The sequence below is a fragment of the Astyanax mexicanus genome, chromosome 17, assembly GCF_023375975.1.
Source record: "Astyanax mexicanus isolate ESR-SI-001 chromosome 17, AstMex3_surface, whole genome shotgun sequence".
Lineage (NCBI taxonomy): Eukaryota > Metazoa > Chordata > Actinopteri > Characiformes > Acestrorhamphidae > Astyanax > Astyanax mexicanus.
This window is the reverse complement of record NC_064424.1, coordinates 38,071,556-38,088,274: the sequence shown is the minus strand read 5'-3', so window position 1 is coordinate 38,088,274 and position 16,719 is coordinate 38,071,556. Positions and strand designations below refer to the sequence as shown.

The 16,719-nt window shown below is 39.3% G+C and overlaps 1 protein-coding gene across 12 annotated transcripts in view; it reads left to right on the top strand.

The window, feature by feature from the left end:
* The window catches only part of LOC103043076 (rap guanine nucleotide exchange factor 6), a 296,213-nt gene that overhangs the window by 238,680 nt on the left and 40,814 nt on the right, over positions 1 to 16,719 (top strand). For 11 of the 12 annotated variants that reach the window (XM_049466446.1, XM_049466442.1, XM_049466440.1 and 8 more), the window contains 3 exons: positions 5,664 to 5,787; positions 6,228 to 6,251; positions 14,815 to 15,032. In XM_049466446.1, the coding sequence (XP_049322403.1) occupies positions 5,664 to 5,787; positions 6,228 to 6,251; positions 14,815 to 15,032 (366 nt within the window). The remainder of the gene's footprint in view (positions 1 to 5,663; positions 5,788 to 6,227; positions 6,252 to 14,814; positions 15,033 to 16,719) is intronic. The other variant, XM_049466443.1, reaches the window with a different exon arrangement.

Genomic DNA, 16,719 nt, shown 5'->3' with positions numbered 1-16,719 from the left:
GCCAGACTTTACCTTGCTGTAAGATGATAAGACAGACTTTGCTTTGCTGTAAGATGATAAGCCAGACCTTGCTGTAAAATGATAAACCAGATTTTGCCTTGCTGGGAGATGATAAGCCAGACTTTGCCTTGCTGTAAGATGATAAGCCAGACTTTTCCTTGCTGTAAGATGATAAGTCAGATTTATTGATATTCCTCTGATTTAGCCCATTCGATTCAGGAGTTTAGGGTTAGGCTGTTTAGCAGTGCTGTGTGTGGATGACCGGTGAAACTGCTCGCTTACAGGAAGCAGCAGTTCCTCATCCAACCACTAGCCGGAGCTGGAGCAGCAGCACGAGCCCCCTGTCTTCTTTAACCCTATTCAGTGCCCAGCCACAAGCTACAGACTACAGGCTCAGCTCAGTCAGTCTGGACTTTTTGCGACTCTGAGATGAACACACAACGCTCTTCAGTTACTGACCTCAGTGTGAGCCCCGCCCACAACACTCACAGTGCAGTATCACACTCACAGAGCACACACACACACACCGCTCCATGAACACACTGTAATAAACTGCACATGCTGACTGACCCCGACCCGTATTAACTGTGTCTTCAGTGGGACACGAAAAGAAATCACTGTATTTAACTCACAGTCTCAGTCACTCACCTCATTCACCACGTAGCCTGTCATTCACCTCGTCCACAGTGTCTTTCTCTTTTTAAAAAGCTAAACATCTAACTAGCTAGCTTATCATTGAACAATTTTTCTGTTATATGTTTCAAAATAAAGTAAACTTAAAAAAAATAAAATAAAATACAACAAAAAACAAAAAAACCTGACCCTCACTCTAGGATGATGAGGCAGGCTTTTCTCACTGTAGGATGATGAGGCAGGCTTTTCTCACTGTAGGATGATGAGGCAGGCTTTTCTCACTGTATGATGATGAGGCAGGCTTTTCTCACTCTAGGATGATGAGGCAGGCTTTTCTCACTGTAGGATGATGAGGCAGGCTTTTCTCACTGTAGGATGATGAGGCAGGCTGCGTTCGAAATCGTGTACTTCCATACTAAACAGTATGCAAAAGCAGTATGCGAGATCGGGTAGTGTGTCCGAATGCGCAGTAGGCGAGTTTGAGGACGCGAAAAGTTCCCGGATGACGTACTGCACCGGGAGACATTTTTAAGTATACAAGCCCAGCACACTTCACCCGCTAATATTTCCCACAATCCACCTGGAGCCGCACTGAGCTGAGGGACCCGGCAGAGGAGAGGAGTGAGGAGAGAGGGACAGAGAGAGAAGTTTATGAGGTGAGGAGAGTCAGATATTTAAACTGTTTTGGTTGCTTGTGATATCAGTCTGTAAATGAGAGATTTATGAGGGTTAGTTTAAGTTAAAGTAGCAAGTTATAGGGGTGTGGGTTTATTATTAATGCTGTTGCAGACAAAATAACTTTAATTTCGTATCTGAACTGCTTTACTGAGCAGCGTTAGCCCTGTGCTACTGAGATCAGTTAGCTTAGCTAGAGTTATCAAATTTATCACAACTCTTTATTAATCTTCTGTTCTGCAGCACCAGCGTTTACTAACGCACTACAGCCCTGTATACTGCTGCAGTCTGTATAAACTCATCTGAGGAAAAAGGCTGCTGATATCAGAGAGGCTTTTCAACAGACAGACTGGTTGCCAAAAATCACATTAATAAATTATAACCAAAATCTGACCATTTTATTTAGTTTTATTAAATAGCTAGCTAACCAGCCAGGATGGTTAGACTTTTATGTTGTTCAGAATTTATATTATTTGTTTAATGCCCAAGCTAAACTGTTTTAATCTGTGTGTGTTTCAGATTCAACTATCCTTCCTACTGGAGAGGATGAAGATGAAGATGAAGGGAGGGAGAAAAATGAACAATAATGAATAAAAAAATAAATAAATCCACTTAAAAGACTTGCCATTCTTGTATTTTGTGGGAAATATATGCACGTGAGGGGAAAAATATATATTAAATAAAATAACTAAAATATATTTTTTAAATTTACATTTTATTGCCAAATCTGATCCCCAGTTTTCCCGAAACTGACTGGTTCTAGCATATTTTATTTACATCATTAATGCATATATGTTGGCCTTTATGTTTAATGCTGTCAGTAAAAGATAATGTATAACAATAAGGATCATGTGTTTAAACATTTATGCTAGAAAAGGAAATTCTGAGGTGAAATGGTAAGGAAGGAATTAATTAACATTTTGGTATTCATCTTTGAAACTTTTTGATAATTGTTTTGTTGCATAAGCAAGTATTATTAATTTACTTCATGAATATTAAACAGTCCGTTCATATTTATTATTAAATATTTCATATTTGAGGAAATATTCATTTTAGGTTTTATTTACAGTCAGTGTTTATTAAATAGAACTGGTTGGGGGTTTATTTATTAATAAGAGCTGATTAATGAGGGGATTTTAATTAAATGAATTGGGTAAAGCTCTGTAAAGTTTGCCGCTGGTAGAGAGGGGTGAGAGGTGAAAGGGCGTCTAAGGTAAGATGGTGGATGTAGTGCGTCCGAGGCTGCGTGCGTACTGCGGTCTGGCGTACTGAAAAAGCTTACTGCTTTGCCCGGCGAGCAGTGCGTACTCACCCCAAACCAGTACGTACTGCTTAAGTACGCGATTTCGGACGCAGCCGCAGTCTTTTCCAGTGATGTCAGTAAGTAACACGTTGCTCTAATCTGACCCTTTTTTTCAGTAACGAGTAATCTAACGCGTTACTATTTCCAATCCAGTAATCAGATTAAAGTTACTTATTTAAGTCACTGTGCGTTACTCTCTCTCTCTCCACCTCATCTCCTCCACACACACACACACACACACACACACACACACACACCGCTCCCTTACCCATTCCCCCTCCGCTCTTCCCCAATCACACGTGTCTCGCTTTCTCCCCTGTCTCTCTCTCTCGCGCTCGGCGTGTCTTTAGTTTCCGCCCGTTTTCGTTTTTACCCAGTTCTCAGGCTCCCTATCTCTTTATAAAGGCGTTTTTTTGCGGCCGCGTCCCAATTTGCTAGCCAGGGCAGCGGTCTGCCACAAATTTGATTGGCAGAGGAGAGCATTTAAAGATTTTACACCACACGTGATTGGAAGTTCACTGTGGCGCAGAGCGCACATACCGTAAAGACAAGAAAAGTTCCGGTGCTTTAAATGAACACTGTCAGAATTAAATCCTTCTCAGTAGTTGGGTCCGGTATGGGTCCGTATTGGACAACGTCTGGGTCCGGACCCGGACCGCAGTCTGCAAATATGTGATCCCTGGTCTAGACCATATACACGGTTCTGTTTTATAAAACCACTCCTTGCTGCCCTGCAGAGAACAACAAGTTCAATGTTCAGTTTTACAGTGTTAAATATGTCAGGTCAAGAAAGACTTTCTTTATTTTATATATTTTTATAAAAAGTATTTATGTTTAGTAAAATCAAGAAAGACCATATTTTATTTTGTATAAAAAAAAAATTATGTTTAGTTAATTTTTTTTTTTTAATTAAAAAAAACTTATTTTTTTAGGAAATAGTTCAACTTAATAGAGATAAATTGTTGCTGTTAAAAATGCATTTTCCAATAAAGGGAGTATTGGCAAAACTGGTTATAATGTTTATGTTAAGGCGGCGGGAGGTGGTGTCTGCATCTGCTGAAAGTAACTAATAAAGTAACTTGTAAAGTAACTTAGTTACTTTTAAAATCAAGTAATCCATAAAGTAACTAAGTTACTTTTTAAAGGAGTAATCAGTAATCAGTAATCGGATTACTTTTTCAAATTAACTATACCACCACTGGTCTTTTCTCACTGTAGGATGATGAGGCAGGCTTTTCTCACTGTATGATGATGAGGCAGGCTTTTCTCACTGTAGGTTGATGAGGCAGACTTTTCTCACTGTAGGATGATGAGGCAGGTTTTTCTCACTGTAGGATCGTGAGGCAGGCTTTTCTCACTGTAGGATCGTGAGGCAGGCTTTTCTCTCTGTAGGATGATGAGGCAGTCTTTTCTCACTGTAGGATGATGAGGCAGGCTTTTGTCTCTGTAGGATGATGAGGCAGTCTTTTCTCACTGTAGGATGATGAGGCAGGCTTTTCTCACTGTAGGATGATGAGGCAGTCTTTTCTCACTCTAGGATGATGAGGCAGGCTTTTCTCACTGTAGGATGATGAGGCAGTCTTTTCTCACTGTAGGATGATGAGGCAGGCTTTTCTCACTGTAGGTTGATGAGGCAGGCTTTTCTCACTGTAGGATGATGAGGCAGGCTTTTCTCACTGTAGGATGATGAGGCAGTCTTTTCTCACTGTAGGATGATGAGGCAGGCTTTTCTCACTGTAGGATGATGAGGCAGTCTTTTCTCACTGTAGGATGATGAGGCAGTCTTTTCTCACTGTAGGATGATGAGGCAGTCTTTTCTCACTGTAGGATGATGAGGCAGGCTTTTCTCACTGTAGGTTGATGAGGCAGGCTTTTCTCACTGTAGGATGATGAGGCAGGCTTTTCTCACTGTAGGATGATGAGGCAGGCTTTTCTCACTGTAGGATGATGAGGCAGGCTTTTCTCACTGTAGGATGATGAGGCAGGCTTTTCTCACTGTAGGATAATGAGCATATAATAATATAAAGTATTTCAGCATGAAAGCTTATATTTGTAATGTGTAACAGCGTCCTAAATCATAACTACATCTCTGTTGTTTGTAACAAACCAAACCATGTGTAAATCGGGTATAAAATGCTAGAGTTGTATTATAGATGTATTATAGATGTATTAAACACCTTAACCAGTGTAAATTAATGAACTGGGGAGCGCTGGAAGCGGGGTGTGCTTTGCTGTGCAGCCACCTCTCATAAAGTGTCCCACAACGCCACCTGCTGTTCTGCGGCGATGCATTTGTACAAGGGTTGGGTGTATTTGTGAGAAAATCTCAACATGAGTTTGCGACTCTGCTAAAACTGTGCCAAAAGTCAAGTGATTTACAAATGGACTGTGCGTGTTCGTGAATCATGACAGGGTAATGTTTGAAAATCATGTTTTACTTGTTGTTTATTACTTTTTGCATTTGTAAAACGTGTTATATTTGTTTGTAAAGAGCAATGTATTAGAAAACAGCTCTGTATTTATTTTAATTTTACGTATATATTTACAACCATCAGGTTTTGTGTTTGTAAAACACACCGTGTGTGTTAGATAGTCGAGTTTTGTATTTGTAAAACGTGTTGTGTTTGTTTGCAAGTAGTATCATTTTTACAGAATACATTTTCTTTATTTGCGTAGTTTTGGCACTAATTTAGCTCCATAGTAGTTGCTGTATATGAAAGTTACTAAAAGTTAGTAAACTTCACAGAGAATTTTGTTCATTTTTACTTTTATCTTTAAAGCTTTTGTGCTTAAAGCTGGAACAAGGACTCCTGAAATGCTTTAACAGTAATTGACAATTGTGGAAAAATGATCAAATTGATGCAAAAACTAGAGGTTTGCATAAAAATTATCTGCTTGTAGTACTTTGGAGTTGAATGTTAATTTCAGAGACCATGTTCATTTGTGAACAAAATTGTTAGAATAGAATAATACATTTTGGTCCATAAGAAACATGTTTGTGAGACCTGTTACCTGGTAACAAAACTTAACAACACTGTTTCAAATCTCTTAGGAAATGACTCGAATGTGGATGGCCTGGTGAACTTTGAGAAACTAAGAATGATTGCTAAGGAGATCCGCCATGTTGTTCGCATGACCTCCGCCAACATGGACCCGGCACTCATGTTCCGCCAGAGGTTTGTGCCTAATAGACACACATTTGCTGTGATAATTAGTCACTTCATTTTTTCATCACTGTTTTTTTTTATAACAGGTATATATATATATATAAGGTCTCTTTAAATAATTTCACCTAATTAGGTAGACAAAATGCAGCTTAAGTGAGATCTGACATACGCTTTCAACATTTCAAAAATATTTTGTGCTTACAGCCCATAAGCAAATAATGTTGTCATGAACAGTGTGTAGGACGTCTGTTAAGCTTATCAACATTTTGGATCAGTTTGAATCAGTTTCTACAGTAGATGGAGTAAATGATGTCCACTTAATGGTCTTGTGCAGAGTCAATGTGCCTGTGCCTTAGTGGGTGTCCCAGTGTTTGTGCATTTTCTCTTTCTCATTCTCTCTCTGCCCTACTGCCTTCCACTCTCCTCTTTTTTATGGCTCTTGCTAACAGGAAGAAGAGGTGGAAAAGTTTGGGGTAAGTCTCTCTCTTTCTGCCTCTCTCTCTTCCTCTCTTTGTTCATCCCTGCATGACTTGGACATCTTGTCATCATTAATCATTTCATATCCTTTTATCCTCATGTACAAAGAGAAGCTCTATCTGGAGGACCTACATATGGCTTTTCCATCATGTGTTTTTATTTCAGCATGGTACAGCATGGTGTCGTTGGTTTGAACAAGACCCCGGCTGCATGGCTGCTCTGTTGAGTGAAATATAGATGTATAAAACATTTGGATGCTTAGAATTGACATCAGCTGACCAACAGCATGTGAGCCTAACACACTCGGACGTTTCCTTCCTCTCCAGTCTCCAGTTTTATCACCTGATATTATCATAATGGCAGACATTAACTAAAGATGTCAAAACCTAAAAATAATACATGGATAATACTCGTTTGAAATTCTATTTGTTGGATTACATTTTAGTTTTCATTTATGGTTCCAAAACAACACTTATTCAAACATTATTCTCACATTCAAACACAATGTAGCACACTGATTACCTAAACTAAGAGTTTGTGTTTAACGCTTTAATTAAAATTAATATAATACAAGTATAACATGTTTAATCTGTTTTTTGCCTATACATTGTTTACTGTTTATTCCTATCTGCTGTTTATCGTGCCCCCTGTCCCATGGGGATATTCCTATTCTCAGGCTCCTGGATGTGGAGGGTTGTGGTGATAATGGCATTTGAAATAATGATCTCCTGTCTCTTGACAAGCTTGCAGTTAGACAGATGTGCCACTTTGGGCTGTGAAGTTATATACACACAAAGGAATTTTCACATGTTGTGTATTTTAATAGTGTATTTTAATTAAAGGAGCACCGGATTATAATACACAATATCGGTAAACGTCTATTTTCTGGTCTATTTTCATATACAAGGAGCACTGTTTAATAAGGCGAATTATGCAACACTTGTAAGAACAGGGGTGTTGGCATGTTTTCCTTCTAATTTAACAGGTCACCTGCCTGTTTGGCTCTTACTGCTCAAAATGCCCTTTTGTCATTTTTTTTTTTTTTTGTAAGTGTATGTGTGAAAGTCATACCCTTTTTGGCCTGAAAACTACAGTATTTAAACCCTCTTTCCCGCCGTCTTCACATATTTTCCCATAAATTTCACGTATTATATAAAATAAAAATAAAAAAAATAAGCAGGCCTGCAGATTTTATGGAGGAGAGTCAGTGGGAGTGGGGAAGCCCCCTCTCGCTGTGAGTTTAGGCAGCGAGGTGCAGCAGCACGTTAAAACTAATATGGATATACAGCGATTGTTTTCTTAAAGAAAGGTAACAGGGCTAACCATGTAAACTGTGATTACATTGTTTCTGATAGCTGGTTAAAAAGACACAAATCAAAACACACAGATCAAACCCACTGTGTGCTTAATAAAATGCAGCTTGTGAGTCAGTTAGATTAACTTTTGAATTAGATGTTGTACCTGATCAGCTAATAACTATTTCATGTTTAAATTGTGTTTATTAATTTAGCATTGGACTTATTGTAAGTTATAATGAACGAAAGAAAGAAACTAGTTATCTAGAAGCTGGATGTTGTGGATATTTAGAATTTAGTACAGTACTTTATGTTGGTAGTTTAAAACAGTTTCTTAACCCTGATCACTGCCCTTAAACCGATCAGCTAATAAACAATCCTTTACTGAGTTTACCTGTTAAAATCCCTTAGCCGCCTATGGACCATAAATCAATCATTATGTATATTCAGCAATGTATTAGACACATAATACCACCATTTACTTTATTATGCACCTTTAAAGCATAGAAAGCTGTAGTGGGAGTGGGAGTATGCAGTAGAATATGCAGGAACAGGGTGTAGAAACACTGATCTAACAGGACTTCTGTTCATTTGAAGTTCACAGTAAGACCACAAATCAACCGGTTATATTATAAGGTGTGTTTCTGCATCTAGGCATTTTGATGCATCTTTTCCGTCTACACAATTTATTTTTCCTCATAGCATGATTGCTCTGTAGTTTCAAAGTATCTGTAATGATCCATAATGAATGCTGATATTTAATAAACTATATACACTATATCTGTTTACTTTAAAAAAACTAGTTAAATCAATAAAAATATAAGATGAATGATCTTTGGATAATATTGAAACTGGCTACATGAAAAGGAGAAACAAGAAGGTAATGTATATATTGAGCTGGTTTGATGTTGATGTATAATCTCAGTTTTGTGACTTTTTTAATAAGAATATTAGAATGTGCTGAGTTATGAAGTTAAACTGGAACCTTTAGTAGAGGAAATAAACTAAATAAAATGTAGCTGCATATTCTAATCTACCTTAGGTTAGAAAGACAAACTGTGCCTTCAGTGTGTGTGTAAGACTGTGAATTCATCACAGTGAATTGCAAGTATACTAGGGGCCCTATTTTAAGGATCTATAGCGCACTAGGTGATTGTGCTTTGCTCAGCTGGATTTAGGGGAATGTCCTGTGTCTTTGATATCGAAAGGGCATGAAAAATGCACCTTGTAAATGACCATGGGCCTTATTCATGGGTGTGTTTTGGGCGTAATGTAAAAAATATTTAAAAAACCTTTAAGACGCAGTAGCACACTGACTTATGTTCATTCCTATTTTAAGAGTGCATAGGAGACTGCGCCGTCAAGCTGTGAAGATAAACCAGCAGCTCATATAAGAGAAGAATTATTTAATTCTTTATTCTGTTATTATTATTATTCAAGCAATCAATTATTTACACTGGATAGGGACCCTCATTTAAAATGCCACTGAGCATTTACAGTTTAAAAGGGATTATAAAAATTGACATAATAAGTAAATAATTTATATCTTATGAAGAAAATTATAATAGTAGTGAAAGTAAAGTAAAATGATAAGAATGATAAGAGATTATCAAATTTATACCAATAAACTAGGAACGCGGGAATCATGGAATGAATTAAAATTAATAAAAAAAAAAATATATATATATGAAATATAAACTCATAAAAAAACTCTATTTTTAACAATATTTGATTAACTTACAGGTCCTTACTTATTTTTATTGAACTGAATTGAGTTTTATATTTTTGTAGCCTCACTCTGAATTCAGCTCCGTGCTGTGAAAGAGAGAGAGAGAGAGAGAGAGAGAGAGAGAGAAAGATTATTTTTTTTTAAATAACATTTATTTAACAAATACAAAAAGTACAATCAATAGAAAACAAACATGTACAAATCACCATGTACATCACTCAGCTCCAAGGCGTACTAAGAACCAACTCCCCCTCCTCCAAACTACACAGGAATCCCTTGTAACACCATTCAAGCTTAAACACCTGAATATTGTTCATGGCTTTGTAAAACCCGAACTCAAAAACAATCCTGGATTTCACATAAGCTTTGAGCAAAGGCAACACCTCCTGACCAGACCTATTTTCTATTTTTTTTCATCTGTTTCAGTCTTGGATGCACACAGCCTCTGAGTAAGGCCCGGTACTCCACAACTTGACACATCAAGGCGAGCCCCTTTAATCAAGGGCTCTTCTAGCAACCAGTGCAGCGATGTATTGTCTATCAACCTGCGGCTTTTAAAAAATCCCCAGGATTTAAAAAGTCCACAGTAAAAAGAAGGTAGTCCGCTAAGATCCAGTTGTTTAGAATCCATGAAAAATAAAGCATTGTCTAGTCCCAGTCCACCAGCCTGACGCAATATGGTGCAGGCCATACCTCTCCACACTAAGTCTGCAGAGCCTGTGAGGAACATCTGCAGAAACTGCAGGCGAAAAGTTGCCAGTCTACTTACAAGGGGCACCAATCCGTGACCTTCTTCCTCCCTGTAGAAAAAGCACACCCTGCGGGACCCAGTGAAGTTTGTCCCAGAAAAAGCTTACCAGGATCGCATGTAGTCGAGCCAGCAGTCCAGCAGGAGGATCCACACATGCTAATCTGTGCCAAAATACTGATGCAGCCAAATTATTAGCTACAAGCACTCTCCCTCTGAATGACATTTGGCTGTCTTTCCATTTCCACCTTGCTAGCTGTCCAGTCTTTTTTTCCACTGCACCATCCCAGTTCTTTTACAGAGCTGCTTCATCACCAAGAAAAACCCCAAGATACTTTATCTCTCTTTGTTTTCAAACCAAATTAGCAGATAAAATAGGTAGCCCCCTTTGCCACTGCCCCACTGCAACAGCCTCGCTCTTGCCCCAATTCACCCTTGCAGCTGAAATAGTCCCAAAATCTCGGATTATGGCAACCAGCTTATCAATGTCCGTCTGTCCCCTTACAATTGCCATAACATCGTCTGCGTAAGCTGACAACTGATGGAAAATGAGACCATCCTGTCCTAATACCACACCCTCAATCTCGGAGCGGAGCTTATTCAGAAGTGGCTCAATGGCAATGTAGTACAACATTCCAGACAATGCACAACCTTGACGTATACCCCGACATGCCTTAAAAGGAGCACTTAGCCCACCATTAATTTTCACAACACTCTCAGTGCTATGGTACAGTACTCATCATGCCCGTAAAAATGGGCCCAAAACCCAATGTTGAAAGTGTTTGCCATTAATATTGGTGTTCTACACGATCAAAAGCTTTCTCCTGGTCAACAGAAATGAGACCAAAGTCAAGCTCTTGAGTTTTGGAAATCTCCAACACATCTCTAATCAACCAAATGTTATCTCTTATGGACCTGCCAGGCACACAGTAGGTCTGGTCCCGATGGATAATTTGCCCCATCACCTGTCTTAATCTAGTTGCCAATGCCTTGGAGAAGATTTTCAAGTCAGTACACAGGAGACTTACTGGCCGCCAGTTCTTAATATCCTGTAGATCGCCCTTCTTCGGTAGCAGGGTAAGAATAGCCCTCCTGCAGCTTAGGGGCAAAAGACCCTCAGCCAGACTCTCATTGAGGACAGCTAGCAGATCAACAGCCAGCTCTGTCCAAAAGGTCTTATAAAACTCCACCGGAATGCCATCGATACCTGGAGCAGTTCCACCCTCCATGCCCTGCAAAGCAGCATGAAGCTCCTGCAAGCCCAGCGGCTCTTCCAGTTTGCCATTAGAGCTCTCAGAGACCTTTGGCAAGCCTGCATAAAACCCAGCAGCCAGTTCTTCATCGCCTGTGTATTCACTACTGTACAGTTCAGCATAGAACCGTACAGCCTGCTTACAGATCTCTGTTGGCTCTGTTAACTCCTGTCCATCCTCAGAGCGAAGAGAATGAATAAAACAACTCTGACCGTTTTTCCTCTCCAGGCCAAAGAAAAACTTAGATGGGGCATCCATCTGATTTTGACTTTAAATCTCTGGCATGACCTTGGTCTCCATTTGAGTCCACCAATCTCTGTAATTCTAGAATTTCACTTTCTAGATTTTTCATAACCCGAGTAATGTTTCATGAAACATTGAAAGTGTACTGCTAACAAAGCTGTTTAATTTCCACCTTCCCATAGTCCCACCACTCTCGAAGGTTATGAAACAAAGTCTTCTGTAATCTAAAATTATTCCAAAAGACAATAAAGACTTTTCTAAAATTAAAATCATACAATAGAGATGTATTGAAGTGCCAGTAGGCGCTCTTGGACGCTCTTGGAAGATTTGCAATAAAAACTGAACATAAAACCAAACTGTGATCAGAAAACCCAATAGGCATGAACACACACCCTTTAAAAACATTAAGCTGGTGCTTAAAACAATAAAAACGATCCAGCCTGGCCAAAGACACAAAACCATTTCTCATTTGAGCCCAAGTATACTGTTTTGTATTTGTATTAAAGGCTCTCCACACATCACATAAAGTGTGAGTTTTCAATAACTCACGAAGCGTGCACTGAGAAGCAGCATGAGGTTCATTATGGTTTCTATCTAAAGGATCATCAGTACCGTTAAAATCTCCTCCCATAAACAAATAATCATCAGAACTGTAATTATTTTTTTATGTTTGTGTTTTTAACAGTCTTAAGAAAAAGGACCCTGTCAACCCCAGATGTCGGAGCATAAATTTGAAAAATAATAATCTTAAATCACTCAAAGCCAGCAAGCACCACCAAGCACCTGCCCTCCATCACCTGCTCCACTTCACAAGAAATTGGCAGAAAATGTTTTGCTCTGGTCGAACTTAAATGACTAAAATAAATCTCTCCTTCAAACTCCTTTTTCCAATCAACTTTATTTTCTACAGTACTGTGTGTCTCCTGAACTAGCATAATATCAATATTTTTTAGCTTAATAAGCTCAAATAGCATTGCCCTCTTCTGGATGTCCCGAGCCCCATTAAAATTTAAAGATCCCACCCGTATCTTACTCATAGAGAAAGATAAGAAGCTCAGAACCGTCAAAAACAGAAGCAGAAATAAAGAAGAATTATGATGTTTCAAAACCATCTTCATTTTTAAGTTCTAGTTTTAGTTTTGGCAAAAGCTTTCTAAGTCTAAAGATTTCCTTTGTAGTGAAGCGATCTTCACCCTCACCTCTCATAAAGTTTTCAACAGAACTAATGAACAGTTTCCGATCAAAGTAGTCAACGACTTTAACACCTTTGCATTTTTGGTCCTACACAAAAATGTCCTAATCTTGTCAAAAGAGTAAGCACTACGCTAACTCCGCTGACATTTAACATCTGGCAAGTCGTTCAGTGTAATTGGTGCAGAACCAGGATTCTCGCCCTTCACACCTAGAGCCTTCTGTTTTTGTCCCTTTTTTTCACTAGCTGTAACCTGTACCAGCTTCCGCTTTCCAGAGGATAATTTATACAACAACTCCTCAGCCACAGGGTCTATCTCTATACCCTCCCCCTCTAGAAACAGACCAGTAGCAGTTACTATACCTACATTTTCTATCTGAGACCTAGAACCCTCATGTTGCACCTCACAGTGACCAATGGAGCTACTGAATCAGAAGCTGCACCTGCCTCCTCATTCTGAGTCTGGGTATCTAAGGAAGTGCTATCTTCCATACTGTCAGCCCACAAGAATACCTTACTACCCCCTTCACCACTAGGCCCAGCACTAGGCTCAACACTAGATCCAGCACTAGGCTCAGCACCAGGCTCAGCACAAGCCTCATCACCAGGCTCAACACTAGGCCCAGCACCAGGCACGGCACCAGGCACAGCCTCAGTCCCTGCAGCAGACTCAGACTCAGGCTCAAGCCCAATGTCTGTGTCAGCTGCACTGGTTATACCGGCATCAGAAACCACAGGGGCAGAGGCCCGTGAAGTGCCCTCGTCCGCTGCAGCAGGACATGAACCTTTCAAGTGCCCCTCCTGTCCACACCCAAAGCATCTCATTGTGTCTGAAGTAGCAAAAACAACATATTCGAAGTCATCAATTTTAAACTTGAAAGTCACATTTAACTCCTCAATTCCAGCTTTCAAAACCATGAACACGTGCCGTCTGAAACAAACAACATGCTTCAAAGGAGGTTTAGAGATTAAAGTGTCATTCTCCTCATGTCAGACTTGCACTGACCATCACGGCTTAACTCTGCAAGTAACAACTCATCTTTAATGAAAGGTGGAACGTTAGACAGGATTATCTTTCTGGCTGGGGTAATACAGGTGTTAATGTATTCTGTATTACAACTCCAGGCCGAACCATTGTATTAGCTTTTTCAATGCTATCAAGAAAGATAACCACAGCACTATTCATCCTTGAGGTAGATAGAACACTTTCGTACCAAATCATCTCTCCAATAGCTAAACAACACTGTTCCACTGAGCACTTAGTGCTGGGCACCAACTTAATACCGTGCTAACGGGAAAGTTGTTCTCCACCGCCCGCGGCCATGGCCGCCATGGCAACCTGCATATTGCCGGGAGCCGCAATAACTGGCTTTTCACACGCTACACGCGCGCAGCTCGCGCTAAACACAATCAGAACTATTCACTACCGCCCAACAACTTCACAAAGTTCAGAAACGATAGAAAAGAGAGAAACTCACCAAGCAAACAGCCAGCCACGCTCACGCACACACCGGCTCACACACCCGCTCACTCGCTCCTCACTCGCACATGCACACAGAGAGAGAGAGAGAGAGAAAAAGAGAGAGAGAAAGAGATATAGAAAGAGAAAGAGGGCCAAGCACATTTTGCCTGATATCTCTTGATTAATTATCAGTAAATATGTGGCTATACTGAGTTTATACCATGGTTTTACTTCACTTGTCCGACCTTATTTATCAAAACGTTTTTTTTTTTAGAAGGTTATTCTGCCTGCGCCAAGCTCCGCTTTGCGTTCCTGCAACATTTTAGAGCGCTGGACTAGATTTTAATTAATTAATTTATATATTTAATAATTTCAAACATTTTCCCTGGTGATAAGAAACGAATACTTACCTATAGCTTTATATATATATATATATTTTTTTTTTTCCAAATGTTTTAAGTTTTATATAATTGACGGAAAGCACCAGACGCCACCAGACTTTATTACCAGATGTTATGGGGGAGTTCTAACCAGTTCTGAAGCAGTTGGAATACACAGTGAACATCCAGAAGATGTTGTGCATAATAAAGACGTCTCTTCTTCTGCATAAGAAAATCTTGTTCTTCTTGTTCATTAGGTCTTTGAGTCAGGGTAGCACCAACTCCAATCTGCTGGATGTGCAAGGCGGCCACAAGAAGCGTGTGCGGCGCAGTTCGCTGCTGAACGCCAAGAAGCTATATGAAGATGCTCAGATGGCTCGAAAGGTCAAGCAGTACCTGGCTAACCTGCAGGTGGAAACAGACGAGGAGAAGTTCCAGATCATGTCGCTGCAGTGCGAGCCTGCGTATAGCACCTGTAAGTACAATGCTGACTAACCTTGCTCACTAATTTACTCATAACCTGCAGATGTTTTTAGAAAATAAGCAACATTCTCTAATTTCTAGAAGGGAAATCGTCAGATTTAAATACTGAACTAAATAATGAAAGTGTTATTGCAGTATTGGTATAAGAGAGATTGTTTTGCTGACTATTGATGGCATTTTTCCAGCAGCAAACTCAATTGTTAACTCAGTTTAGTGAAAGAAATCTTTCATAAAAACCGAAGCCAGTGGACCACTTTCGATGAAATGTGGGAAAGCTGTTTTCTGTGTGGTTGTCATGCACCACAATGAAGCTCAACTTGCTCACATTTTTCCCACTTTTGTAATGAGAATATTGGAATGTTACACTAAATAAAGTGTAACTGCGTATTCTAATCTACCTTAGGTTAGAAAGACAAAATGTGCAATCAGTGTTTGTGTTTATGTGTGTGTGTGTGTGTGTGTGTGTGATAGAGAGAGTCTTCAGCACAGTGAAGTACAAGCACACTAGAAGTTCAAAAGGCATGCCTGTTACGCAGCATGTGCTGTTTCAACACATACAACAGACAAACTTGAGATCGTTTTAGAAAATGAAATTGTACAAGTGTACCTAAGAGTTCCAAATGCATGCCCCTTATGCAAAAAGTGCAAAATAAATTGATTTTTGGCATTTTTGAATTCAGAATCCATGTCCATGTCCAAATCTATATGCTACTGGGAATCGAAAATTTCCCCCGCCTCTAGTAAATTGATAGCTTGATAGTGGAACAGTGATCTAAATGCTCATTAAATGTAAGTAGATTAACTCAATTTAGTTAAGAAATCTGTTAATAACCAAAGCCAGTGGATCACTTTCGAGGAAATGTGGAAAACATGTTTTCTAAGTGGTTGTCATGCGCCATTGTTGACCGATGCACAGAGACACCATCTGCAGCAAGATGATGCTGTAGCTCTTTGGAGGTGGTCTGTGGATTGTCCTTGACTGTTCTCACCATTCTTCTTCTCTGCCTTTCTGATATTTTTCTTGGCCTGACACTTCTGGGCTTAACAAGAACTGTGTCTGTGGTCTTCCATTTCCTTACTATGTTCCTCACAGTGAAAACTCACAGGTTAAATCTCTGAGACAACTTTTTGTATCCTTCCCCTGAACAACTATGTTGAACAATCTTTGTTTTTAGATCATTTGAGAGTTGTTTTGATGAGCCCATGATGCCACTCTTCAGAGGAGATTCAAATAGGAGAACAACTTGCAATTGGCCACCTTAAATACCTTTTCTCATGATTGGATACACCTGGCTATGAAGTTCAAAGCACAATGAGGTTACCAAAACAATTTTGTGCTTCAGTAAGTCAGTAAAAAGTAGTTAGGAGTATTCAAATCAATAAAATGATAAGGGTGCCCATACTTTTGCACCGGTCAAATTTTGGTTTAATGCAAATTACACATTTTCTGTTAGTACAATAAACCTCATTTCAATCCTGAAATATTACTGTGTCCATCAGTTATTAGATATATCCAACTGAAATGGCTGTTGCAAACACCCAAATATTTAGAACTAAAAATGATTAAGATTAATAGGGGTGCCCAAACCTTTTCATATGACTGCATATACATATATATACATATATATATATATATATATATATATATATATATATATATATATACCCACCGGCAGATC